This window comes from Helianthus annuus, chromosome 13 (assembly GCF_002127325.2).
Source record: "Helianthus annuus cultivar XRQ/B chromosome 13, HanXRQr2.0-SUNRISE, whole genome shotgun sequence".
NCBI classification, from domain to species: domain Eukaryota; kingdom Viridiplantae; phylum Streptophyta; class Magnoliopsida; order Asterales; family Asteraceae; genus Helianthus; species Helianthus annuus.
Window position 1 is genome coordinate 113119089 of NC_035445.2, and position 27107 is coordinate 113146195.

Here is a 27107-nt window from a genome sequence, read left to right on the forward strand (position 1 = left end):
TATCAAACTCACAAATCATACAAAAATCATGCAAAAGACCTCTAAACTAGTCATGTTTCTTATTCATTAAACACACATAACTCTTAACACACATTTAACACTAACCGGTTGATGAAGAGGTACCGAGTCGCGGAAGAAGGTGAGGAAATGAAGTGTCCGAGTGATGATGATGAGCTTGACCGGGGTTCCTTGTTGTTGCCGGTTGAATCCGAGAGAGGGAGAAGGAGGTGAGCTTGATTGTTAGGGTTTAAGGTTTTCTAGAGAGAGAGGGAGTGAGGATGAAGTGAGAGGGAGTGTAGATGAGAGTGTGTGTGGGTTTTAGGTATATATATAAGGTGGTGCATGTGACAACCCTCACAAAACCAGGTATCCGTACGACTTAATTAACTATTAATTGTTGCCTAATTACTGTGCTTAACTGAGATTTCTGATAAACTGCTACTTGATTGTTGATACTTGTACATATCTGCATCATACTTTGATTTTTCCGTCACTACATTATTTACTTACTGAACTCTAGTGACAAACATGATGCACAAAAGCACAGTAGCATTTGGACGGATAACCTATTGAACATGCTGATATAGCCAGCATCAGGCAGACACTGCCTCTAAAGGCCTGTATGAGCCAGAAATATTTTACTACACCCATAGTGTGTGTAGGGATACAGGGGTTGTTAAACTGCGTCTCTAGGAATAAGATACAGAGATTGGATGTGCCTAAAACGTACTCTTAGCACAAAACACAACATTTTTATCAACACACTAGCTTCTAGCTAATTAATAAAGTGCCAAAACATGGGGAAATATTCCTGACACTTTGCAGAATAAATTGTGTCGCTAAAAATATTATTTACGACGCTTAAAGGATTACTTAAGCACTTTAACGGATTACTATCCAACCGAACAACCGGACTATACCCGGAACATAAAAATATTGCCAGAAATATTATTAGTCTTTTTCTGAGCCAGTTAGGGTCCCTGATTACCCTAACACCCGCTTTATAACGCATCATGCAACTAACGGGGTTAATCCCTAAAAGTAACCTACTTAACATAACTGAACTCTAACCGTATGATTGGAAACGAACCGGATGTCCTTTCCCCCTAAAGGGATCGGCCAACCAAGGGGACAAGGGGAGTACAATTTTTGATTTTTATATTACTTATGTTGGATATCAAGAAGACATAAGAACCGATGGACGAAGAACACAACTTTGTCTATAAAATCCAAGCTAAACACATTAGAGACTTCACATCCATTTCACCAACATCACTCTCTCTCTCTTGCTCTCCCTCTCTCTCGGCCGTAACCCACCCCCACCACACCTCCATTGCCGGCTTTTGATTCATCCATTCCAAGCTTATGCAAGTGTCGAGGATCACGTATAAGGAAGCTTGAAGCAAGCGGAAGTTGAAGGACCTCGTTTCTTTGCTTTTATCCACGCCATTTTCGCCAAAGATCTTCCCTAGCCCCGAGCTAGAGGTATAACGTTTAAAACTCACTCTTGATCGTATCTAAAGTGGTTAATATGATTTTTAACGGTTAAAAGTCGGAATCATGCGTTTTGAATCCTTAAAGGCTACTAAAACTCGAATATTGTTGGTTAAAAGCTCATAACATGTGTAAAAGTCGTAGTATTCGAATATGTTGATTATTGAGGCCCGATCTACGTTGTGGTGGCTCTTATCATCGTTTAACCCGACTTTGTTAAGATCACGAATCTTGACATACGCTTGTTTCTATCGATACAAGGGTTAAAAGGTGAAACTCCACCACACGAGAAACATGAACTTGTGTAAAAGTATTTTGACTTGTAAAATAGTATTTAAAACGAGCCGATCTACGTATGTACAAGTGGTATATTCGTAGAACCAAGTGTCGAGAAAATCATGTTTTATAAAAGTTGGATGACATGTTAACAAATATGATTTTTACAAACTACAAGTGTATAAACACTTGTGAAACGAAAGATCCGACAAAATAACAATTTTTTTTATAAAAGTTGTCGGGAAGTTGTAAAGGATGATTTGTTCCAAAAACGGGGTTTTTACAAGACTAAACTATTTTATACATAGATCCACTAAATATAAGGTGATCTACATTACGACTTTCGGAAAAATTACAAGTTCATGTAACAACGCGACTTTACATACTAGTCTACAAGATCGATGTGTTAAAACTGGTTTGAAGTATCGGAACTTGATTGGTTGATTAAAGAAATTGTTGAAGTGATTTTGTAAAAGAAAATGATACGCTTGAAAGCGTGGCCACCTCCAGTTACAGGGGAAACTCTGGCGAAATTTTTCTAAGAATCTAACACTTAGAATTATTTACAAGTGTTAAACTATTTTGAAATGTTTTCAAAATATATTTCGCCATGACTTTATTTATTAAATAATCGGAGGTGGGATTTTCACAAAAACTAAACGTGATAAATATTTATTCAATAAATATATTTTTCACCACACTGTTTATGATTATTTTGTGAAAATATATAAATATTATTTTAGAGTAAAAATAATATTTACAAACTGTGACAAACCCAAAATAATACCAACGCCTACACGGCAAACATATAAGTTACAACGGTAAGTACTATTACCACTAAATCGCCAAAACGTAACTTACGCTTTATACGGAAATATTCATAAATGCGGATATTGTCAACGTATTATTTTGGAAAGTATTATGCGAAGAGAAAATATATTATTTTTGAGAAAAATAATTATATTTTGGAATGAGAAATAAAATATATTAAGTGAGACTTAATATTATAAGCGCACATGTATTAAATCCCCCATCCTTGGGAAGGAGATTAACTACCAATTATATACAAGGAACAGTTGTCTAACTGTTTCCCAAAAATTAAACTATAAAGCTAAAGCACGGCCATCCGTCTAATAGAATTAGCACATGTAGGTCGTTGCACAGCTTTCGGACATTTGGAGTACTCGACTTAGCGACGCACAGACTGTGAGTTCATGTCCCCTTTTTCTCTTAACTGTTTTCAGTTTTCTAAACTGCGGGGGTGAAATACATGTTACAATGATTATGAATATGTTTATACATGGTATGATTAGCGTAAGGAGGTTTGTTACTTAGATCATGTGAGTGGGTAGGCGGAAACTTGAGGCCATTAATCCTCATAGTAGGACCGAGGGACAGGAGCGGTAGATCTATCTGGGTGTAGCGAGCCCAGCCCCAGGTCCAGCTACACGGACCTCGGGGTGACTTAGTGCCCGACTTATAAATCCGCTAGGTTTGAGTCTTCCTACTTGCACTTCACACATATCAATGGCCTTGCAAACCATTGGTGATCTCTTTTTTTCCTTATTTGCTACATACCAGGTTTTTGACAAAGATAAAGGTTTATATACTCACTTTCGCATGAACTCGCTCAACATTATTGTTGATTTTTTCAACTTACATGTATTTCAGGAAACTAACGATCTGGCGCGGTATGGCTTGTTTTCCGCTGCATTAGGCCCGAGGTCATCCAGGGTTCGAGACTTGTGACTCTTTCCTGGACAAGTCACAGTCCCTGAACCATGTTTACTTTAAGTTTGCATTTGTAATGTTTAGACAAGTTTATGGTTGTTGGGTGTTAACCCGTTAAGACAATGTTTAATATTTTTATTATCAATGGATGATCTTGCATATTTTAATTCATATAGCTTTGTTATGATTAAGCTATGGTATTAAGAAGTCACACCAAATTAACCACGCTTCCGCAAAGCCAGGGTGTGACAGTGCACCCTAAGTGGGTTCCGAGTGGGCTAAGGGAGTTTGTGGCCCAACCGGCCCCCAACCGTTTACTGTTCACTCGAGACTGGGTGGTCTCGAGTCGTGGTCTCGGTTCACTATTATACACATACATATATATATAATTCACATACTTAATACAAGGATCACATAACTCGTTAAGATAATTCATGAACTTTCATTTAATAATATAAGTGCACCAAAGGCTAATACAAGAAGGTTGCTCGGGAAAACCCGAAGTGTCACATTATCCCCAAGTTTTAAGAACTTTCGTCCCGAAAGTTAAGGCAGCCACTGACAAGCTAGTACGTGTGAGAGTGTTTCAACAGGGTGTCACATCATCCCCCCGTTAGTTTGGAATTTCGTCCCGAAATTCGGTTGTAGCTTCAGTGCTGGGGGTTTCGTTTGGGAACAACTGGGGATACTTGCACTTCATCTGGTCTTCCCGCTTGGAGGCGTGACTGACCAGGATCCAGCCACCAATTATACTGAGCAATATAATAAATAACATAAGTAATACTCACCAACCACAAGGTTAGCAAATATCGTAGTCAGAGTTCAAAAGTTTTAAGTTTAAATAATAGTTCAGATAAGTAGCGGAAGCATTGAAACAAAGTTCTTAGTTCAAGTTTGTTAAAAACCCAACACACGGGTTAGACGACCACTACGCATCCCCAAGTAGCAAGCTCCTGATGTTCTTGACATGATTCACAATGAGAGTAATCATGTTTGGGTTGTCATTCCTAGCCCGTTTAATAAACATGTGATGTTCGGGTTGACCTGTTTAGTTTAAGGGGGCGTGTTCGGATTAACCTGTGAAACAAACACGTCCACGACCCTTTAACCCTTTTAAAGCTACAGCAATAAAAAAATATATATATTTAATAAGGCCAACCCACCAATTGTGTATTATCTAACCCGTTTAATAATTAGGTTCATAACCCCTCAACCATTTTAAAGCAAAACAAAAAAAATAACACACATTTAATAATGTATTAGGTATCCCCAAATGTAGCACACACTAAGGTTTTGTCTGAACTAAGCGTATCATAATTATTGTTGTATGATATGTGTGTCAAGTCATTAAGTCACCTATATACCATTATCATGGTAATAACAATCGCTTTTATATATGAGAAGTTCTAAGTTTATTGTTTGATTATAGTTACGACATCAAAAATTATATGGGCATGCATTGGCGCCTTGAAGACGCTTCGCGAGTGGTTAAAAGTTGTCGTTGGCCAACCATTGGAAAAGCATAACAAGGAAGTTAAATGATTTGGTCATAGGTAAGGTAGGTGGTGTTTGATGGAGCTGGTAACAATTAAGAAGTTATTGTATTTGTAACTATTTAGAAGTTATGTATTTGTTACAATTTAATTTAATAGATTTGTACAATACATGTCTTTTAATTTTAAGAGTGTCCATACCACCACGACTCACAACCGAATCGAACCCTGCTAATCCCTAGGCGCAACGCGCCGGGTTGAAAGCACTAGTTAATAATAATAACTAGGTTGTTTTTTCGTGCGTTGTAGCTGTCACACCCCCAAAATCCACATGCGGAACACCACCGCTTGGAGGCGTGACTGACCAGGATCCAGCCACCAATTATACTGAGCAATATAATAAATAACATAAGTAATACTCACCAACCACAAGGCTAGCAAATATCGTAGTCAGAGTTCAAAAGTTTTAAGTTTAAATAATAGTTCAGATAAGTAGCGGAAGCATTGAAACAAAGTTCTTAGTTCAAGTTTGTTAAAAACCCAACACACGGGTTAGACGACCACTACGCATCCCCAAGTAGCAAGCTCCTGAGTCACTGGGTACCTGCAAAGCATGCAGTAGAGTGTCAACAAAAATGTTAGCGAGTTCACGAGTTGTCCAGTTTTTAATTACAAAAAACTTGTTTCACCAGTTAATTTACCGGTTTATACATGCCATGGGGAGCTACCCCATAAGTAAGCGACTAAACTGTTTTTCCAATACCGAATACTTCATGTAACCGTACGTTTCCGTAAAGTGCTCCGTTTGTCAATGTTCTATCATCATTGACGGATTTGCCAGAGTCTATTAGTTCACTCCCGATCCCATACACGGGCACGGTGTGAGGCTGGTAAGACCTAATAGCGCTATCAACTAATAACCCGTTCGCCTGGCCCCGGCGACTAATCGGTATTAAGTAGTAGGGACTTAAGTGATAGAGTTTCGTTTAGTGTTGCCTGTTGCATTCCGTATAAACAGTGATTAACTAAGAGTTCCCAGTAACAAGGGAAGAAAAGTAAGTTTGTATCCCTCACAAGGGGATGGTGTTGTTTTAGTTCCGTTTCCCAATCCACCGGGAACGCATGCTTTAAGTTGTGAACTTACCTTGGGTTGCTCGGCAGATTAGCTTACTTGGTCAAACTTGTTGGTCACCACGTCCTAACATGGTTACCAGTATCGGTCAGGTTTGGGGGTACAAGTAATCACGTATATCCTACTAGAATCTAACACATAGAATGCATACAGTTACATGTTGAGTTATTGGGCCTGCTCTACTATTGGATCAGTCAACAGTAACAACTCACATAGTTCAGTTAAACAGGCAGCCCAAACAAATCACGTTGTGGCCCAATAGCTAAAGTGAGCAGCCTAGTCGAGACAAGGTGGTCTCGACTCGAGAACATGTGGTCTCGAGTCGCAACCAGGAGGTCTCGGCTTGTAATGGTTGGTCTCGAGTGGTGCAGGCATGACTCGCAACCTCAGAGGTTTCGAGTCCCGTCTCGAGTTGTCACGGTGTGGTCTCGAGTCGCAACCGTTGCGGTCTCGAGTTGTAGCTTCATGGTCTCGAGTCGCAACCGTTGGTCTCGACTCGTTTACCTGCTGATTCTGATGCATCTGCCCGAATTGTACTATCCTACAGAATTTGTTTCCATGATTTTTGTGTACTAACCAATGAGGGTTCACAAACATGTTTTGTTGTCTAAAACCCTAATCAAATGGATCATACAACCAGATTTCAAACTTTATAACAACATTCAACACATATTCATCATATGTTCAAAATTTTAGTGTTTCTATATTATCAAACATGTTCATCCTACATAACCATGCATTCTATGAACAAAATCACCTAGATATCAAGATTACCTTGCATTTAACATAATCCGGATGGTCATAAACATTCTTAAACTATCATTCTTTTGCCATTTGAACATCTTAGCAAGACATTATCATGTAGTAGTTCACACACATTATCAAACTCACAAATCATACAAAAATCATGCAAAAGACCTCTAAACTAGTCATGTTTCTTATTCATTAAACACACATAACTCTTAACACACATTTAACACTAACCGGTTGATGAAGAGGTACCGAGTCGAGGAAGAAGGTGAGGAAATGAAGTGTCTGAGTGATGATGATGAGCTTGACCGGGGTTCCTTGTTGTTGCCGGTTGAATCCGAGAGAGGGAGAAGGAGGTGAGCTTGATTGTTAGGGTTTAAGGTTTTCTAGAGAGAGAGGGAGTGAGGATGAAGTGAGAGGGAGTGTAGAGGAGAGTGTGTGTGGGTTTTAGGTATATATATAAGGTGGTGCACCCTAAGTGGGTTCCGAGTGGGCTAAGGGAGTTTGTGGCCCAACCGGCCCCCAACCGTTTACTGTTCACTCGAGACTGGGTGGTCTCGAGTCGTGGTCTCGGTTCACTATTATACACATACATATATATATAATTCACATACTTAATACAAGGATCACATAACTCGTTAAGATAATTCATGAACTTTCATTTAATAATATAAGTGCACCAAAGGCTAATACAAGAAGGTTGCTCGGGAAAACCCGAAGTGTCACATTATCCCCAAGTTTTAAGAACTTTCGTCCCGAAAGTTAAGGCAGCCACTGACAAGCTAGTACGTGTGAGAGTGTTTCAACAGGGTGTCACATCATCCCCCCGTTAGTTTGGAATTTCGTCCCCGAAATTCGGTTGTAGCTTCAGTGCTGGGGGTTTCGTTTGGGAACAACCGGGGATACTTGCACTTCATCTGGTCTTCCCGCTTGGAGGCGTGACTGACCAGGATCCAGCCACCAATTATACTGAGCAATATAATAAATAACATAAGTAATACTCACCAACCACAAGGTTAGCAAATATCGTAGTCAGAGTTCAAAAGTTTTAAGTTTAAATAATAGTTCAGATAAGTAGCGGAAGCATTGAAACAAAGTTCTTAGTTCAAGTTTGTTAAAAACCCAACACACGGGTTAGACGACCACTACGCATCCCCAAGTAGCAAGCTCCTGATGTTCTTGACATGATTCACAATGAGAGTAATCATGTTTGGGTTGTCATTCCTAGCCCGTTTAATAAACATGTGATGTTCGGGTTGACCTGTTTAGTTTAAGGGGGCGTGTTCGGATTAACCTGTCAAACAAACACGTCCACGACCCTTTAACCCTTTTAAAGCTACAACAATAAAAAATAAATATATATATTTAATAAGGCCAACCCACCAATTGTGTATTATCTAACCCGTTTAATAATTAGGTTCATAACCCCTCAACCATTTTAAAGCAAAAACAAAAAAAATAACACACATTAATAATGTATTAGGTATCCCCAAATGTAGCACACACTAAGGTTTTGTCTGAACTAAGCGTATCATAATTATTGTTGTATGATATGTGTGTCAAGTCATTAAGTCACCTATGTACCATTATCATGGTAATAACAATCGCTTTTATATATGAGAAGTTCTAAGTTTATTATTTGATTATAGTTACGACATCAAAAATTATATGGGCATGCATTGGCGCCTTGAAGACGCTTCGCGAGTGGTTAAAAGTTGTCGTTGGCCAACCATTGGAAAAGCATAACAAGGAAGTTAAATGATTTGGTCATAGGTAAGGTAGGTGGTGTTTGATGGAGCTGGTAACAATTAAGAAGTTATTGTATTTGTAACTATTTAGAAGTTATGTATTTGTTACAATTTAATTTAATAGATTTGTACAATATATGTCTTTTAATTTTAAGAGTGTCCATACCACCACGACTCACAACCGAATCGAACCCTGCTAATCCCTAGGCGCAACGCGCCGGGTTGAAAGCACTAGTTAATAATAATAACTAGGTTGTTTTTTCGTGCGTTGTAGCTGTCACACCCCCAAAATCCACATGCGGAACACCACCGCTTGGAGGCGTGACTGACCAGGATCCAGCCACCAATTATACTGAGCAATATAATAAATAACATAAGTAATACTCACCAACCACAAGGCTAGCAAATATCGTAGTCAGAGTTCAAAAGTTTTAAGTTTAAATAATAGTTCAGATAAGTAGCGGAAGCATTGAAACAAAGTTCTTAGTTCAAGTTTGTTAAAAACCCAACACACGGGTTAGACGACCACTACGCATCCCCAAGTAGCAAGCTCCTGAGTCACTGGGTACCTGCAAAGCATGCAGTAGAGTGTCAACAAAAATGTTGGCGAGTTCACGAGTTGTCCAGTTTTTAATTACAAAAAACTTGTTTCACCAGTTAATTTACCGGTTTATACATGCCATGGGGAGCTACCCCATAAGTAAGCGACTAAACTGTTTTTCCAATACCGAATACTTCATGTAACCGTACGTTTCCGTAAAGTGCCCCGTTTGTCAATGTTCTATCATCATTGACGGATTTGCCAGAGTCTATTAGTTCACTCCCGATCCCATACACGGGCACGGTGTGAGGCTGGTAAGACCTAATAGCGCTATCAACTAATAACCCGTTCGCCTGGCCCCGGCGACTAATCGGTATTAAGTAGTAGGGACTTAAGTGATAGAGTTTCGTTTAGTGTTGCCTGTTGCATTCCGTATAAACAGTGATTAACTAAGCGTTCCCAGTAACAAGGGAAGAAAAGTAAGTTTGTATCCCTCACAAGGGGATAGTGTTGTTTTAGTTCCGTTTCCCAATCCACCGGGAACGCATGCTTTAAGTTGTGAACTTACCTTGGGTTGCTCGGCAGATTAGCTTACTTGGTCAAGCTTGTTGGTCACCACGTCCTAACATGGTTTCCAGTATCGGTCAGGTTTGGGGGTACAAGTAATCACGTATATCCTACTAGAATCTAACACATAGAATGCATACAGTTACATGTTGAGTTATTGGGCCTGCTCTACTATTGGATCAGTCAACAGTAACAACTCACATAGTTCAGTTAAACAGGCAGCCCAAACAAATCACGTTGTGGCCCACTAGCTAAAGTGAGCAGCCCAGTCGAGACAAGGTGGTCTCGACTCGAGAACATGCGGTCTCGAGTCGCAACCAGGAGGTCTCGGCTTGTAATGGTTGGTCTCGAGTGGTGCAGGCATGACTCGCAACCTTAGAGGTTTCGAGTCCCGTCTCGAGTTGTCACGGTGTGGTCTCGAGTCGCAACCGTTGCGGTCTCGAGTTGTAGCTTCATGGTCTCGAGTCGCAACCGTTGGTCTCGACTCTTTACCTGCTGATTCTGATGCATCTGCCCGAATTGTACTATCCTACAGAATTTGTTTCCATGATTTTTGTGTACTAACCAATGAGGGTTCACAAACATGTTTTGTTGTCTAAAACCCTAATCAAATGGATCAAACAACCAGATTTCAAACTTTATAACAACATTCAACCACATTCAACACATATTCATCATATGTTCATCATTTTAGTGTTTCTATATTATCAAACATGTTCATCCTACATAACCATGCATTCTATGAACAAAATCACCTAGATATCAAGATTACCTTGCATTTAACATAATCCGGATGGTCATAAACATTCTTAACTATCATTCTTTTGCCATTTGAACATCTTAGCAAGACATTATCATGTAGTAGTTCACACACATTATCAAACTCACAAATCATACAAAAATCATGCAAAAGACCTCTAAACTAGTCATGTTTCTTATTCATTAAACACACATAACTCTTAACACACATTTAACACTAACCGGTTGATGAAGAGGTACCGAGTCGAGGAAGAAGGTGAGGAAATGAAGTGTCCGAGTGATGATGATGAGCTTGACCGAGGTTCCTTGTTGTTGCCGGTTGAATCCGAGAGAGGGAGAAGGAGGTGAGCTTGATTGTTAGGGTTTAAAGTTTTCTAGAGAGAGAGGGAGTGAGGATGAAGTGAGAGGGAGTGTCGAGGAGAGTGTGTGTGGGTTTTAGGTATATATATAAGGTGGTGCACCCTAAGTGGGTTTCGAGTGGGCTAAGGGAGTTTGTGGCCCAACCGGCCCCCAACCGTTTACTGTTCACTCGAGACCGGGTGGTCTCGAGTCGTGGTCTCGGTTCACTATTATACACATACATATATATATAATTCACATACTTAATACAAGGATCACATAACTCGTCAAGATAATTCATGAACTTTCATTTAATAATACAAGTACACCAAAGGCTAATACAAGAAGGTTGCTCGGGAAAACCCGAAGTGTCACAGTAGCGGTACGTTATCGGTTAGGTTTGTTATACCACTGGTATGATACATGTACTCGATTTAGAAATCAACACATGTTTTACATGGACTGAAACAAAAAATACGAACACCAGTACAGACAACGATGTTGTCCGAATGGTGTCGATTAGTTCAGATCGTCACGGTAGTGGTAATGTTATCATCACAGACAGAGTTGTATAAATGAAAATTATTGAAACCGGAAACTATAAAAATGAATAATGGTACATGTACCAATGTTATTCGACATGATACATCAGTTTATCAAAAGCAACGACAACAAAAATAAGTAGCGGTACTGATACCGATGTTGTTCGGTCGGTTTCGGGTTGGTTAACTACGATAGCAGCTCAAAATTCATTACCAAACAGCAACTATACAAATAAGTACATGTACAAATAGCGATGTTGTTCGGCACGGTATAGTAACGATACGATGTCAGTTTATTGAAAACAAAAACAATACAAATATATATCGGTTTATCGAAAACAAAAACAATGTAAATAAATACTGGTATCGATATATATATTATTCGGTCGGTTTCAGTTCTTTTTTAGTACTATGGCGGGACAATATTTGTTTTCAATAAAATTTATACTGCAATGTTGAAAAAGAAAAACAATCGGTTCCAGTTCGGTTAAGTACGATAGTAGCACGTTATCTGGTTTCAATAAATTTATATTGCAATGTTGAAGAAATAAACATAGAATGCAAGTTATTAGGAAAATAATCAAAATATATGATAATAAAATATTATTAAAAATTATTTAAAAATCAAAATCACTATCTATGAAAACTTTGTTTTAATTATATATATAGGGTGAGGTTCGGCTACAAAGTCCAAATTTCCTAAAAAGTGTAAAAGGTCATAAAACACTATAGTTTCAGCCATAAAACACACCTAAAACCCTCAAATAACAGAGTGAAGACTACTAAAACACCATATTCAAACCATAATAGTCTATATAAACTTCAAACACACAATCATAGAACTATGAATATAAAATATAACATGCTAATCAACATAAAACACAATAATGTTTGTCATTTGATAATCAGGGCCTTATCATCCAAAACATAAAACACAACCCACATATATAATGTTTTAGTAATCTTCATTTTTTTTGGTAAAGGGTTACCCCGGTGATTCTATTAAAACAACCGCAATTAAGTACAAGTAGTAAGGATGATGCACACTAGTTCATATACAAGACATGCCCCATATATGTAAGCCATGAAAACAAAATACCTATGACACAACATAACCTAGTCTTCATTTTGTTATTTGTAGGTTTTGAGTGTATTTTATGATTGATATTTTGGTGTTTTATGACTTTTTACACTTTTTAGAAAATTTGGACTTCGTAGACAACTCCTAGCATATATATATATATATATATATATATATATATATATATATATATATATAGAAACGGGTTCGGGAGAAAACGCTCAAAAGTGTGAGAACGGTGAGAACGCTTCCTGGCCCAACACGTGTCACGCCGCTTAGAAAAGAGCGGAGGGGCTTTTTTGTCCTTTCATCTTCTGCTTTTACAGTTCCGCTTTTTCCCAATGTTGTTTTAATTTTTTGTTTTTAAGATTTTTGGCATTAACCAAATTCAATAATTAATGGCGTTTTAATGGTTTCATTGTATCAACATTTTGGAGTTTATGACGTTTATGGCGTTTATTCACATCGTATGCCATTTGAACCCAGGGGGCAGGAAATCTATTTGAATGGCGTTTTCCAAGGGGTTTTAAACAAGATGACCTATTGTTCTATTATTTTTTATAAACATTTTGGCGTTTTACTATTGTTAAATTATATTTCAACCACAGGAAAAAAAATACAAGGGAAGGAAATAAATTAAAAATCTTAATCGGATCTCTTTTCCCAATCTTCACTGTCATCGGTCTCTGTCTTCTTTAATAGTACAAGAACTGTCACCAAATATATGGCGTTTTATGTAAAACTTAACAAACCCATCGGTTTGATTTTTTTTGCCTGCTCGTCTGTTGAACTGGCTTTTTTTGTGGATGTTTGGGGACATAAATCTATGGCGTGTGAGTGGGTTTTTGGCTTTTTCTTTATCTGGATCTTCATCTTTATAGTGAACCCACTCTTCAGTGTCATTGATCTCTTCTCCTCATCCAAACCTTCTTCAAGAACAAAAAATACCAAATGCCACATGACTGGCATCAGTATCTTTTTCTTGAAATTTTGTCCATCTCATGCAGCAAAATCTTTCTGAGTTACTCCCCTCTGATAAGAATTCATTCAGTTTATTTGCTGCCGTTTTACAGTGGGTGGTATTTAGTAGTATTGGCGTTTGTTTTTTTGGTTTGATCAAATGGAAGTTGCTGAGACGTATCATTTTATAGGATGTCTTTTTGGCACCTAAATTAGGCGGTGCATTATTATAATAAAGTATTCGTCTTTATATACAAGACATGCGGAACACCACCGCTTAGACCCAGTAAGTATTCTAGCCTTGATAACAAATTTCCCAAGGTCTGTGATAATAAGGCGGGTGCCATTACATAATCCTTGCGAGGGGTTCACATTTCTTAAAAGCATGATAGGGAGGCCTTCTTTTAAATGCAAAGCGTGCGGTGGCATACCTGACAATGTCAAATAATTAAAGAATTTAACTGGACACATTTTTTTTGTCTGTAACTAATATTTTAGTGCCGGGGGGTGGGGGGTACCTGGGAATGTCAAAGAGTTTAGGAATTCAGACGGATAGAGTTGTTCCTGTTCTAATACATCCGTGGATGCGCGACATATCTCATCAGAACTCTTGTAGGTCTTTGTGGTCCGCCTCAGTTGTGCAAACATGTAATCATTGATTTCGTCCGCGTCTATATTGCGCGGGGTTAGTATTGCTCTTTCACATAAAAAATCGTCATCGACCTGCCTTTCTATAAACGACGGGAAGACAGTGTTAACAATCGATTCCACAGGAAGGCCACAACCATCTACGATGAACCTGGTGGGTATCTCGATCCAGGTTGGCTCATCTTCACCTTCTTTGGTCTTTGAAGGAACGATTCCATCGCCGATTTCTAACAACCATTTGTTGAAACGTTGCTTATCCATGTCTAGCACACCTGTTGAGGTGTATTCGTTGACAAGCATACTACGGTGGAGTCTGAAGAGTTTACAACTTTTCCACAGATTACGATTTATTTATGCATGCCTGAACAACATCTTCTCCTTTTTCCTTTTGGGATGACGGGAAGGATTTGTCTGAAATCACCACCAAGCAAAACAGGCATGCCACCAAACACGCGTTCCCTGTTTGCGTAGGCAGGAAACCCCAAGATATCTCTAAGTATTTATCAAGTGCTTCAAAAGCATATTTTTCATCATTGGTGCTTCGTCCCAGATGATTAACCTTACCTCTTGTAACAGGTGTGCCAATTGGGTATTTTGTTTGATGGCACACGTGTTATTGTGAAGTAATTCTAAAGGGATAGCGAAGCGGCTATGAGCTGTCCGACCACCGGGTAATAGAAGGGACGCGATACCAGATGTGCAGAGATAGGTAAAGTGAGTAAAAAATGAAGTTGCGTACGCGACCACATACATTATGTATCACGAGAATAATAATACAACATTTCAAAATTATTTTTTTACCTGAAGATGCAACCGCAAAGGCAATCATGCCCATAGATCTTAAGCGTGACAAAATGGCTTTGTACAGGAACGTCTTGCCTATCCCACCCGGACCATACACGAAATAGAACCCGCCTTTTCGGGTGGTAACAGAATCAATGACTGTGTCGTATATGACCGTTTGTTCCGTGTTCAGTGATGCATATAATCGATCGTGTTCGTCTGTCAACTTTTTTTTATTGTAACTCAACTCTTCCCTGATTAGACGATTATCCATCTTATCGAGGAGCGACGTATCCGGTTAGGGAATATCTGTGAAATCCGACAACGATTTTCCATTTTTCTCCAATAGTTCATTTAGTTCGATCAGACAGTAGTTCTTAAGCTGGTCGTCTGATAAATGTAACCCTGGGAACATGAAGAGCCTCCGTTTCAGGTACAAAATATCATCAGATAGTATCTCCCAATTTTGTGCCCACAGTTGCACCGGGCGATTCACTTCGCAAAACAACAACATGGTAACAAACAATTCCCGTAGTTGGGAACCGGACGCCCATAATTTAGCCTCTGACAGGGCGTCATTCCACTCCTTGTCATCATTAAGCAAGTCATACGCATAGCAGGCTTCTTTGAACGTTGCATATACGACTCCGTCGACCGTTTTTATTTCTTCGAAACTTCGAGGCCCTCTCACAATTCCCAACAACATCCTTAGATAATACTTTGGCCCAGCTGCTGGATTGCAATACACAATCCGCCCAATGGCTGTCCGCTCCAACCGCGTTTTCCATACCTTGTTATCCTCTTGACACACATACCTTGTTGGTATCTCGGCGTACGTTAACTCTCTTGCCGCTTCATCTCTGTTGTTTAGCGCAAACCATTGGGTGAACATTGTGTCTCGTATCCCGTCCCGGTTTAACAGGGCCGGCAAGCTGTCTGAATCACGTAACATGAGCAGATGTTGATTAGGTGTATGGAACGTTAGTTTCATGACGGATGGGAATGAGTAATGTATAGGAAATGCAAGCATTCTCCACACAGCTTCACATGGCGATAAGTACCGGTAATCCAGATAGTTTTTAATCTGATCAACCTTAACAATCTGTTGTGTACGCTTTTCACCGTGATTGCCAATGTTTTCCTGAACAACCATTGTAGCCCTGTCTGGCCCCTTGTTTAAGTATTTAAACAGGTATTTTATCGCTAGGGACTGGTTGCACCATTCAACATTGATGTGCGATTCGTACTTTAAGAGGAGGTAGCGGTTGTATGGGACGACAAACCGGTTGTCAAGCTTCGTTTTGCCCTTCTTAAAGAAGATCTTGGTATCTCGTCGGCGATAAACCGGGTAACCATCTTCGTCAATTGTTGTTTCTCGGTAAAATGGTTTCGGAAAGTGTTTCATGCATTTTCCATCTGTTGTACACGGAGCACTGCGCGCATCATTCCCACATGGGCCGTGCAACATGTAATCTGTTACAGCCTTATAGCCGGATGGATCGTCAATTTCCAATGGGATCTCTGCAGAAATCAAATCATCTATACCAGCCGGCGTGCGAGACGCGGCAGAATGTTCAAGCCACAACAAAAGGTGCGCATGCGGTAGGCCTCGTTTTTGAAACTCAATTGTATAAACAGCTGTATATAACCAAGGGAACAAAGATTGAAGTCAGCAAGGGGAAAAGGGGAAAATTAGAAAGTTAAAAAAGGTTAGTATTTGTGGGAGAATTGATAGCAAAAGAAAGAGGCGAGGCATTACAAACTTTACCTGCTTGGCAGCTGCCAAAGATTTGTTTCTTCATAATATCTTCAATCAAGGAGGTCAGCTTTAGCTTAAAAACGCGTGATACAACATCTGCACGGTCATGAGACTTTTGTCCTGGTATGAGAGACACCATGTCTTCGATTTCAGGCCATTTTGGGTTAGCTGTAAACGTTACAAACAGGTCGGGGTTCCCAAAAGTACGCACAGAGCCATGGCGTCTTGGTAATTTTTGATCATATATCTTGGACTACCCGTAAAGGTTGCCGGTAAAACTATACGTTGCCCGATAGCCTCAGCATTTGTATCCCCACGCGTCACATCGTCACAAACATTATGATAGAGATCAACGCGCAGCTTATTTTGGTTATTCCTCATCCAGCGCAACCTTTGTTCTTCGATAGCTGCGTATGAGTCAACTAAATACTGTTAGAATAAACGACCGCCTCTTAACAGGGTGGTGCCTTCGTTATTGCGATAATGGATTCTGTAGCAGTAGTATTCCCGCATTGTGACACATTGTCGTTTAGTCGCCCGACGTCCGGTGTTGTCATGGTAGTGTATGCGTTCGTGGAACCCGGTCTCTCCGTACGGAAACAACAACGGATACTGCAAAGGCATGTAAAGCTGATGTAATTCTGATATGCGTTGAAGCGCGCCGTGCTTTGTGCTAACGATAACATCACGTGGTTCGGTGTTGTCCCCAAAGTCGTTTGTGATAAGAACAGCAACTTCAGACACATTAGGGCGGTTGTATTGTGGATTGTTTATTATTTGGCCAAGTAAGCGTAGTTGACAATTGTTGCTTTCATTTTGAGTGCACCAGTCGCGTGCCATGCGGAAGGCGGTAGCCAAAGGACTGTGGGTGTCTAACATTCTGATGAGGGACGCAACAATTGCTTCATCACATGTGTCGTGACAATGGGTCTGGCCAAACAAAGCAGTTATACGGTTTTTAACTTCGTTTTGCGTGTCGTAGAAATACAGCTGAGCATATCTGGGTTGCTCACCTTCAACTGGCAACATGGAGCCTATTCGGTGGTAGTTCTGCCCACTTATTCAGAAGGTGTATAGGCTTCGACCACTGTTTATAGCATGATCAATCTTTCCCCCCAAATGATGTGAAACAGAACATGCTATTGTAAACTCTAATATGTTCTCTGAATCTAAGTGTCTCCGGGTCGTTATAATCAAGTAATGATCTTAATGGTTCAGGTGGATCAAGAAGGCGAGCAAGCAAAACCTTGCCATCCTGGCAGCACGAAGAGAAAGTCGTCCCATCAGACGACTTTGTATTTTTATTCCTCTCTTCATACCACATGATCGTTGCACAATTATGGCACGTGAAGGTTGGACGGCCAAGGCTCTGGTACCTAACATGCGCACCTATGATATTTGTAACAGGCAAACTTAGCACAACGCACGATTTAGAGTAGCGTATCAAACAGCATAGTAAAGCCAGATGCAAAAGGGAGCAAAACGTGCATGGCAAGAAATAGGGTCGGAAAATACTTGTTGATGCAAACGCTGCCCTACGTGGGGTGCGAACACGAATACCTGGTAACATATTAAAATATGGCAATGTTATTCCTACGTTGCATGATAGACAGGTCGAAGGATAGTCTGGTACAGGGCAGTGATGGTGGTTTACCTTCTGTTTTTTTAGGCCGAGAAGGGCGCAGGCGCGATGGGCCCGCTACGCTTTGGCGAGAATTCCGTGTAGTGCAGGAAATATTGTCTGAAAAAACGTAATAGTTACGAAAATGATAAAAGGATAGTAGTAAACATCGTAGATAACGTTGCAGACCTTGGGCAGATACGGAGGGAGAATATGTTGTTGGTGGACATAAAACAGGCTGCATCTGCACTGCATCGCTCCGCATGGCGTTTTTACCTGTAACATATGTTTAAAAACAACTATTATGTAGGGCTCGCAGCGGGATGAGGGATAATGTAAGCGTGCAATCCAGAAAGTATGAATAGGCGTACTGCGCCCTAGAGGGACGTACATGAGGAAATATGGGGACGACCTTTTATTGATTCTCTTGTGCACACTTTAGCGCCTGTACCAGTGGTCACTGTAACAGTTGGCGGTTGTATTTGAGTGCAACCTGCAAGAGGCACAAAACATGCAGATAGAATAAACGCAACAGAGTAGGTAGAAAAAGTATAAATAACTGACTAAGAAAGTAAATTCCAATCCATTGCGTGCGGCTTTACAGCAGCGGCATCAAAATTGGAGTGCCTAAACTGTTTGCAGCCTAGTTAGAGTTGTAATTTGTGCGTGCACGCATGTCGGTAAGCGGACATTATGGCTAAAAGGTTCCGTTTTTACGAACAGTATAACTAACCTGCGTTGGGGTCAGCAGAGGAAGTAGTTGCATCTATGGTAGTTAGGGTAGGCCCACAGTATGTCACGACCTTCCCACTAAGTCCCACATAATTACGATTTTGTATATGGATAGAATGTTTGCTACCCACGATGCTAGCATCGTTGCAGCTGTTAATCAATGCAAGGCCAAAATATGTTTGTATCTTTCCATAAGACAACGTATAGGAACAACGACGGGCCTGTATCGAATTACTAACCACATCAGGAGCAGTAGGCCATAACCTGCAAACCTCGTCTTTTATGAGGGAACAGGAAGGGTTAGAATTTAGTATTTAAAACTCCATATGCGGGGTCGGGGGTAACACTGCAATTAAAAGTCTCATACCTCTGTTTGTTCCAGCCTGTTCAATCAGTTTTAGCCCACAAACGTATTGGATCAACCCGTTAGGCAAATCACGTGAATATGCATGAAAGGCGAAAGAGGCTTCGAGCATCACAAAGGGGCGCACAGCCAGCTGTATGTTGCATACAATGTTACATAATACATCGTCCAAAATGAAGCATTCATACATGTCCCCGCCGGGGGGGGGGGGGTAAAACAAAGTAAGTTGCTGTCAAGGAAAAGGCACAGTATCTACGGCAAAATAATTCTTAAAGAATGCATGCTAAAGCTGGTTTAAATATTATATTTATTGTTGGCCACGCGCCTGTTTTTTTACCAAAATAACATATACAGGCACAGTCGGACAGAAAAGGTCGTATGTGGTTAGATATTTGTGTAGCTCAAGTCATAATTAGCTTATTTCGTTGTTGTTTGTAATGCAGTCTTCTACGTAAGTGCTCACGAAGGTTGTATAGTGACACGGTCATCGCTTGTATATTTGCATTCATCTATATGATTTATTCAACATCTTCGATAAAAATTCATGTAAGTCTTATATGATTCCAAAACTTATTTTACCTTGTTCATTGGTATTATTCTATTGGAGTATGCATGATTCCGAACAAACATTTATAGAACCCTTTTACAGTGATTGGAAGTTATATGTGACTTTAAAGATGTAACAAGAGGGTTGGGTAAACGTATTTGGAAGCGTATGTTCCGAGGTGGCATATTATGATCCTATTTGGACTATACCATCCCTTTTTAGGCGGAGTATCTTTATGCGATGTAAATACGTGGCTGAATTGTTTTAATAAATCCAGAGAGACTGGTAAGGCAGGAAAATTACATATATTGCACAATAGTAAAGCAGCACAGTTTTGGTGTGGGCACAAGTCATATATTTCGCCACATTATTTGAATCCATAAAAGAAAAAGTCACAAGAGCGCAAACACTTGAAGAAAATGAGAAATGACCACCGCCATATCAGCGAGAGCCCTTCTTAGCATCCCCACTATTGTCGACCACACCGGTAACATGCACACGATCAACGGACACCCCCTCATCATCGTCATCCGATTCTTCAAGGTAGCTGCAAAGAAAGATGGAAATGTATGTATTGGCGCAAAGTTCCAACATGTAAACATTCGAAACAGGGGAAAATTGGCAGGTGTAACTTACAGCTTTCTAAGTTTGCGTCCAGTTCCGGGTGTCGGAGGCGGGAGGCTCGAACCACGCTTTGGGGAGTCAGATGGTATGGCACCCAAATCCGACGTGACACACTTAACGTTCCCATCTGTATTATCCAAACCAGGGCCGACAATCTTCGCACAATTGAAGCTCTCATATTCTCCATAATGGTAGTATATGTGGCTCTTTATCTCAAAAGTGTGTTTTGTTCCAATAAGGGATTCGAGGGCGGAGGGTAGTATGGGAGCATCTATAGAAGTATCCTGCATACCAAATACAAACCAGAAAAGTTATCGTAGCAATTTCACATATGCTTCAAAACCATCTTGTAATGAGCAGTGCGCATACATTCAGCTGCTCCTCTACCAAGGATTTTGCGGTCCTCTTGACCAACTGCTCAGCAACTTCATCAAAGAGGGTGACAACGGTGCTCATCGTTCCATCAGTTACATCCGCTTGAATCCGAAACCTAGCAGGGTAAAGTAGATCAATAATAATGGTACTACGGGGACAAAATTGTTTGGTGGTGAAGGTAGAAGGGCACCAAATCACCCTGGACAATAAAGAATCATGGCATCATATCGGAAGGGGAACAAAGTCATGAAGTTGGGCGTGAGATGTTGAAGTGTATACCTCGTCCTTGGATAGTCAACCTTCGATTTGCACGCCTTGCAAATGAAGTAACCTCCCTCTCTTGTTAGTCCCCTACGACATTGGCTCCCGGAACACGCGAAAAGATACCAGCTGTTCTTGGTTCTAATAGACGTAATCTCTACAACGTTCCGGAAAAGGATGGCCTACAATGAACAAAACACAAGTAGGCACATGGACAGGTTGTGTCGGGGAGGGTAATCCCTATTTCCATACATTTGATAGATTAGGCAGTTCTGTTTAGCAGGGGATTAATAAAAAAAATTAAGAACCCTAGATGTTTTTTTTTTGTGATAAAAAGTTGAAGAAATGAGATTGGTATGAACCCAACGGTGGTGGGTCACAGTGGTGGTGGGGTGGCGCCGGCGGTAGCGGTGGTGGTGGTGGTAAATCTTGGAATTTAAAGCATACACTAATTATGTTCTTGTTTATTTTATACAGAATAATGGTTGTCTGCACATACTCTGGGCACTGGTCATTTTCTGATGTTTTAATCTAAGAATGGCGAAGATGGAATGATTTATTCATTAACTTATACTAACTTTTAAAAATAGTAAAAGATTTTAAAAAACAAAGCAGGATATGAGTGTTTATTAAATTACATTCAATAAAATCTAGTATGCATGAATGGTTTTAATGCAGAGTGTGTGTAGTAGTTCAGTACTTATTCCCCCGACCAACCAAAGCGAGGACCACCAGGTTGCCGTTACCATAACATCAACGTACCCTTTCTCAAATATATAGTTCTGAACCTATGAAAAAGGTCTTGTTTGATTTAATTTGTAACTTTCAACCAATCATTAGGGTGGTTTAAAGCTCATAAAGTCGATTAATCATTTCTTTTAGTTTCTTGGTAGCTGCCAAAGACAGTGTTTTTTAGAAAAGGGTTTGAGGAGTGCGTTGGGTAAAGTACTGGTTTACTGGTTGAAGCGGTATAAGGGGAGAGACGAATGCAAACAGTCAGTTGGGATGAATACTTTTTTTTTGGATTTGTCAGCACGAACTCTGTCCACAAGCTCTTGTAGGGTACCAACACTTACCACTTCCTCGGTGACTGGATCGCTAGCATCTCCAATAGGAACACAGCTGGGAAGCATAGTTTCATATTCAGCCAGAGCAATAAACGTATAAAAAATAGATAATTAAAGTGTGTGCGACAAAGGCTGTAACAGTACCTGACAGACGACTTAAAAGTTTGCAGTGCGGGAACCTCGGAGGAATCAATGAGCATAGTTGACGATGAACTGGACAAACCAAGGACACCTGCATTATCTTAAGTTAGGTGAAGTTTTTTTAAGTAGTACGCATCATAATTTACGCGTCGGAAAACAATCGTACCCAGGTAAAACTTTGCGCTCATGGAAGTCAGGATTAGACAATAGACAGCCGGGTTTTCGTCCTTCTTCTTAATCATAACATCACCGAGATCACCCCACAGCGTCACTCTAACCCGGCGATTGCTGGGAGAATTTTAAAAAGGTCAAAAATTTAAAGGGTTAGGTTAGGGAAAAAGAAAGAACAAACAGGCAATAAGGATTAGGTACCTACCGTTCGTTGGTTAGATTGAACTCAACCGCGCGAGCACCCGATGATTTCACAGACTGCGGCCCCACCTCAGTAACATATCCGATAACATCTGCAGTGCAACGAAAATTAGTCTGAATTATAAATATGTCCAATAGCCTAACTGAGCCAAATTTGAGCCAAATTCAACTGAGTAAACTAATTTATTCGGTTTAGTTAGCTGATCGAACCAGTTATTGTCTGGTTTATTCGTTTTCATTTAGTTTGGTTATCCGAATATGCAAGGTTTGTGGAACCCGGATTCTGAATTTATATGCGAACACGGCTACGGCCTGAACTGAAAACCGGATTCACCATTCGTTCAGTTATTTCTCGTACGGACAGCTTCAATTGGTTTTTGGCTTTTCTGTTTCAATGATTTGTGTGCAAGTGAATTTTTACCTAGAAGAATAGCGTTTACATGTTCCAACTCCCAAGAGAATTTCTAATGCATTCGAAGGTTGAAGGAGAAACAACGTGTCACGACAGAGTAGCTGCTATTCTACACCAGATAGTCATTAGTCTTTGTAGATTCGTAAAGCAAAATGGTTCTTACGTTTAAATGTTCCAACCAGTTTGGCCCATTACTTGGCCCGTTTACTATGCACATGTTTTACATTGAGGTAGTAGTCTTTGTAGATTTTAAGAGTAAAATGATTTTCAACCCAGGTGAGCCCTTTCGGATGGGTCGAAGGATAATCCAGAGGTAGAAACGGGTGGTTCCCACCAGTTTATGTGGACAGACATCAAAGACTTACTAACACCAATGGAACACCCGACTTTTACTATTTTTCGATGTTATACACTCTATGTGGATTCCCTTTTATTTCTCTCAGCCAGTTATAGCAGTCTACAAACTAAATAAAAGATCAGTTCCATACTATGTGGGGTTACTACTGGTTTTGGAACCTGATTTCCTCCGCAAAACCGTTACACCAGCATGAGGAGAGTAAACATACCTACAAAGTACTTTCCCTCTGTTGGTTCGAGTTCCTCAAACGCCGTAAGTAAGAACGGGTAGCGCGTAAATGAACCACCGGCATCGTCAACCTTCTTAACTACCGTGGAGCCATTTAACCCGATAACAAAGGGGTTGTCTTTCAGAATCCGGTATTGATCGGTGCGTTGGACTACAAAACCCTTGAGTAAATATACCCCACCCTCTTTTAGCTTATCAAAGAAGTAATGTGCAATGTTATTCCAGGCGGTACAATGCATGACACCTCCCTGCGTAAACCAAACAGTAGACTTTCAATAACGATGAAACTCGTAAAAGGGAAAGGGTACGGGGGTTAAAAGGGTGATAGTTACCTTTATATCACTGGCGACATAGTCAGTGCTCATGAAGCGTCCATTGACACTTGTGACGTCCCACTTTCTGCAAACCATAACCGTGATGGGGCCGGTACTCCCTTCATGGAGGTCAGCAAGGCCCAATTGGTTGCCAACACCAATTCCTGATGTATTAACACTAACAGAGCTAGACATGACAGTAGATTAACAACTCTGAATATGGGTGCACAACAATAGGGAGGGTGGAGGTCATATAATAGAAATTAAGACCATTCACCTTCCTAGGAAGAAATTGGTGAATTATCAATGCAATTAAAACCTACCGTAAATTGCCCCATTGAATGTTCATGCAATTGTGGTATATAAAAAGCCTCATTAATCAATATCCCTAGCTAAAACCCTAAAATCTATACATAATTTATTATGAAATAATATGATATAATGTGACAATTTTAATAGTATGAAGAATCATTACCTGACCACAATAATTCCTAGAATTAATATCACCTGAAGTTTCTTGAACAACCAAAGAACCAACAATGGTGTATACCCGCAACAGGAAGAAGATATACATATACTTCACCATTAGATTCATCTCATTGAAGAAGATGAATCAATAATCCCCAAACTCCAAACCCTATTTACCCAAAAATAATCAAAACAAAATAACAAAAAAACAATAACAACACTATTTGTCTTTAAAGACAACCATATTCTCAAGTGTTTTGGGCTGGGATGGCCCGAAGTACTTTCTATCATGAATCAATAATGTATTTTTTAAAATTTTTGTTCCGCGTCAAATAGTATACTTTTTCAAAAAATAATACGATTTTGACATAAAACGATTAAAATGTTGTATGCACTAAAAGTTTATATTATGTTGGAACTCATATTCTGAAATGACTAATTTCAAGATACTAACTGAATCGTACTTCTCGTTTGAAGGTTCGTTACGAAGAACTTCAGGTGCCATGCATTGAGGCTGTAAAAGACATAACCATAATTAAGATTTTTTTTGCCAGTTTTGACACTTTACCAAGAAAATAGCGAAAGAAAATGGTCTTACCGTCCCTCCGCGGATCTAGCAGATAAAAAGGCTGCATGCTTCAACTTTAAAAGACCGAAATCCCCAACCTAATGAATATCATGGTAGATTTAAATCATAAGCTAAAAAACAAAACTTTGAGAAGGGTAAAAACGGCAATGATCACATGAAGTGGTAGATTAAAATGTTGTATGCACTAAAAGTTTGTATAATGTTGGAACTCATATTCTCAAATGACTAACTTCAAGATACTAACTGAATCTTACTTCTCGTTTGAAGGGTCGTTACGAAGAACTTCAGGTGCCATCTATTGAGGGTGTAAAAGACATAACCATAATCAATATTTGTTTTTTGCCAGTTTTGACAGTTAACCAAGGAAATAACGAAAGAAAATGTTCTTACTGTCCCTCTCTGGAGGTAACAGATAAAAGGGCTGCATGCTTCAACTTTAAAACACTGAAGTCCCCAACCTAGTGAATATCATGGCAGATTTAAATCATAAGCTAAGAAACAAAACTTTGAGAAGGGTAAAAATGGAAATGATCACCCGAAGATGGTTGAACAACCAAATATCCAACAATGTCGTACGCTTGCAACACCAAGAAGATATACATATACTTCACCATCAGATTCATCTCATGAATAAGATGAATCGATAATCCCCAAACTTCAATCCTAGCTCACCCAAAAATAATCAAAACAAAATAATAAAAATAATAACAACAACACTATTTGCCTTTAAAGACAACCATATTCTCAAATGTTTCGGGTTGGGATAACCCGAAGGACTTTCTGCCATGAACCAATAATTTGTTTCTTAGCAGTTTTTTTGGTGTGTGAAATAGTCTACTTTCTCAAAAATAAAATTTTTGTTAAATAAAACGATTAAAATGTTGTATGCAGTAAAAGTTTATATTATCTTGGAACTCATATTCTCAATTGACTAATTTCAAGATGCTAACTGAATCTTACAGCTCGTTTGAAGGTTCGTTACGAAGCACTTCATGTGCTATCCATTGAGGCTGCAAAAGACATAACTACAATCAATATTTTTTTTGCCCAGTTTTCACACTTCATGAAAATAGCCAAAGAGAATGTTCTTATCGTCCCTCCCCCGGATATAGCAGATAAAAAGGTTGAATGCTTCAATTTTGAAAGGCCGAAATCCCCAACCTGATCAACATCATACTATATTAGGCTGCTTCATTATTAATACTAACAACAATTAACAAATATCAGATCATTTAAACAGTGTTACTCAGTGAAACACTACCTTCAACCTACTAATTATACATAAATAAGAGCCATAGCATTTTACAAAATAAATAAAAGATCAATTCCATACAATGTGTTGTTACTACTGGTTTTCGAGCCTGATTTCCGTCTGAAAACCGACTAATAATTAGAAACCAAAACACCAAGGGTAAATAACCGACTAATAATTAGAAACCAAAACACCAAGGGTAAATAAAGAAATTAGCAACCTGGTTTACGGATGTTGAACACAAAAACACCTAATCGACTTACAGATGAACAATAAACAAAAAATCACAACGAATTAATTCATAATATCAAAACTTAAATCAACAAATCAAACCAAATATAAAACACTCAAATTAACCCAACTAATTTCATCACTACATATTCAAAAGACCAAAACAAAAATTTGAACTGAACATGTAAGATCAAACGAAATCAGAAAGTACCATTTTTTAAACGAATCGCACCATCGTCAGTGGTTTAGGGTTTAGTGTCGTCACATTCAAGCGTGCATCACTGACGTCGAGTACCGCCTTCGCACACATCAGCGACTTCATTGCCTTCGGAGATTGAGGCATATCGCGGTAGTGATTGAGGCAAACGGAGATTAGGGTTTCAAAAAGTCGAACTGTGAGAAAGACAGATGATGCCAGATTGGGGATTTCCCTTAAAATTCGTCGAGGAGGGGTTTGGTTGTGGAAGATGGATTCTCCATCTTCAGAGGTTGAGAGAACCCTAATTAAAAGGGATAACGGGGATGGAGGGGGATTATGATTTTGTATT

The 27107-nt window shown here is 39.6% G+C and overlaps 2 protein-coding genes across 2 annotated transcripts; both read right to left on the reverse strand.

The window, feature by feature from the left end:
• Positions 1 to 15142: 15142 nt before the first annotated feature.
• Positions 15143 to 16984, reverse strand: LOC110901502. The gene is made up of 3 exons (XM_022148327.1): positions 16861 to 16984; positions 16613 to 16771; positions 15143 to 16482 (listed from the first exon to the last, which is right to left on the reverse strand). The coding sequence occupies exons 1-3, from the start codon at positions 16982 to 16984 to the stop codon at positions 15143 to 15145; spliced, it is 1623 nt and encodes a 540-aa protein (XP_022004019.1).
• A 3324-nt stretch (positions 16985 to 20308) lies between these two features.
• Positions 20309 to 25699, reverse strand: LOC110901501 (replication protein A 70 kDa DNA-binding subunit C-like). The gene is made up of 13 exons (XM_022148326.1): positions 25612 to 25699; positions 25467 to 25534; positions 25086 to 25153; positions 24038 to 24206; positions 23686 to 23953; positions 22712 to 22799; positions 22502 to 22623; positions 22339 to 22426; positions 22141 to 22249; positions 21146 to 21309; positions 20861 to 21065; positions 20504 to 20775; positions 20309 to 20414 (listed from the first exon to the last, which is right to left on the reverse strand). Exons 1-13 carry the CDS (start codon positions 25697 to 25699, stop codon positions 20309 to 20311), a joined length of 1815 nt encoding a protein of 604 aa, XP_022004018.1.
• Between the last annotated feature and the right edge of the window lie 1408 nt (positions 25700 to 27107).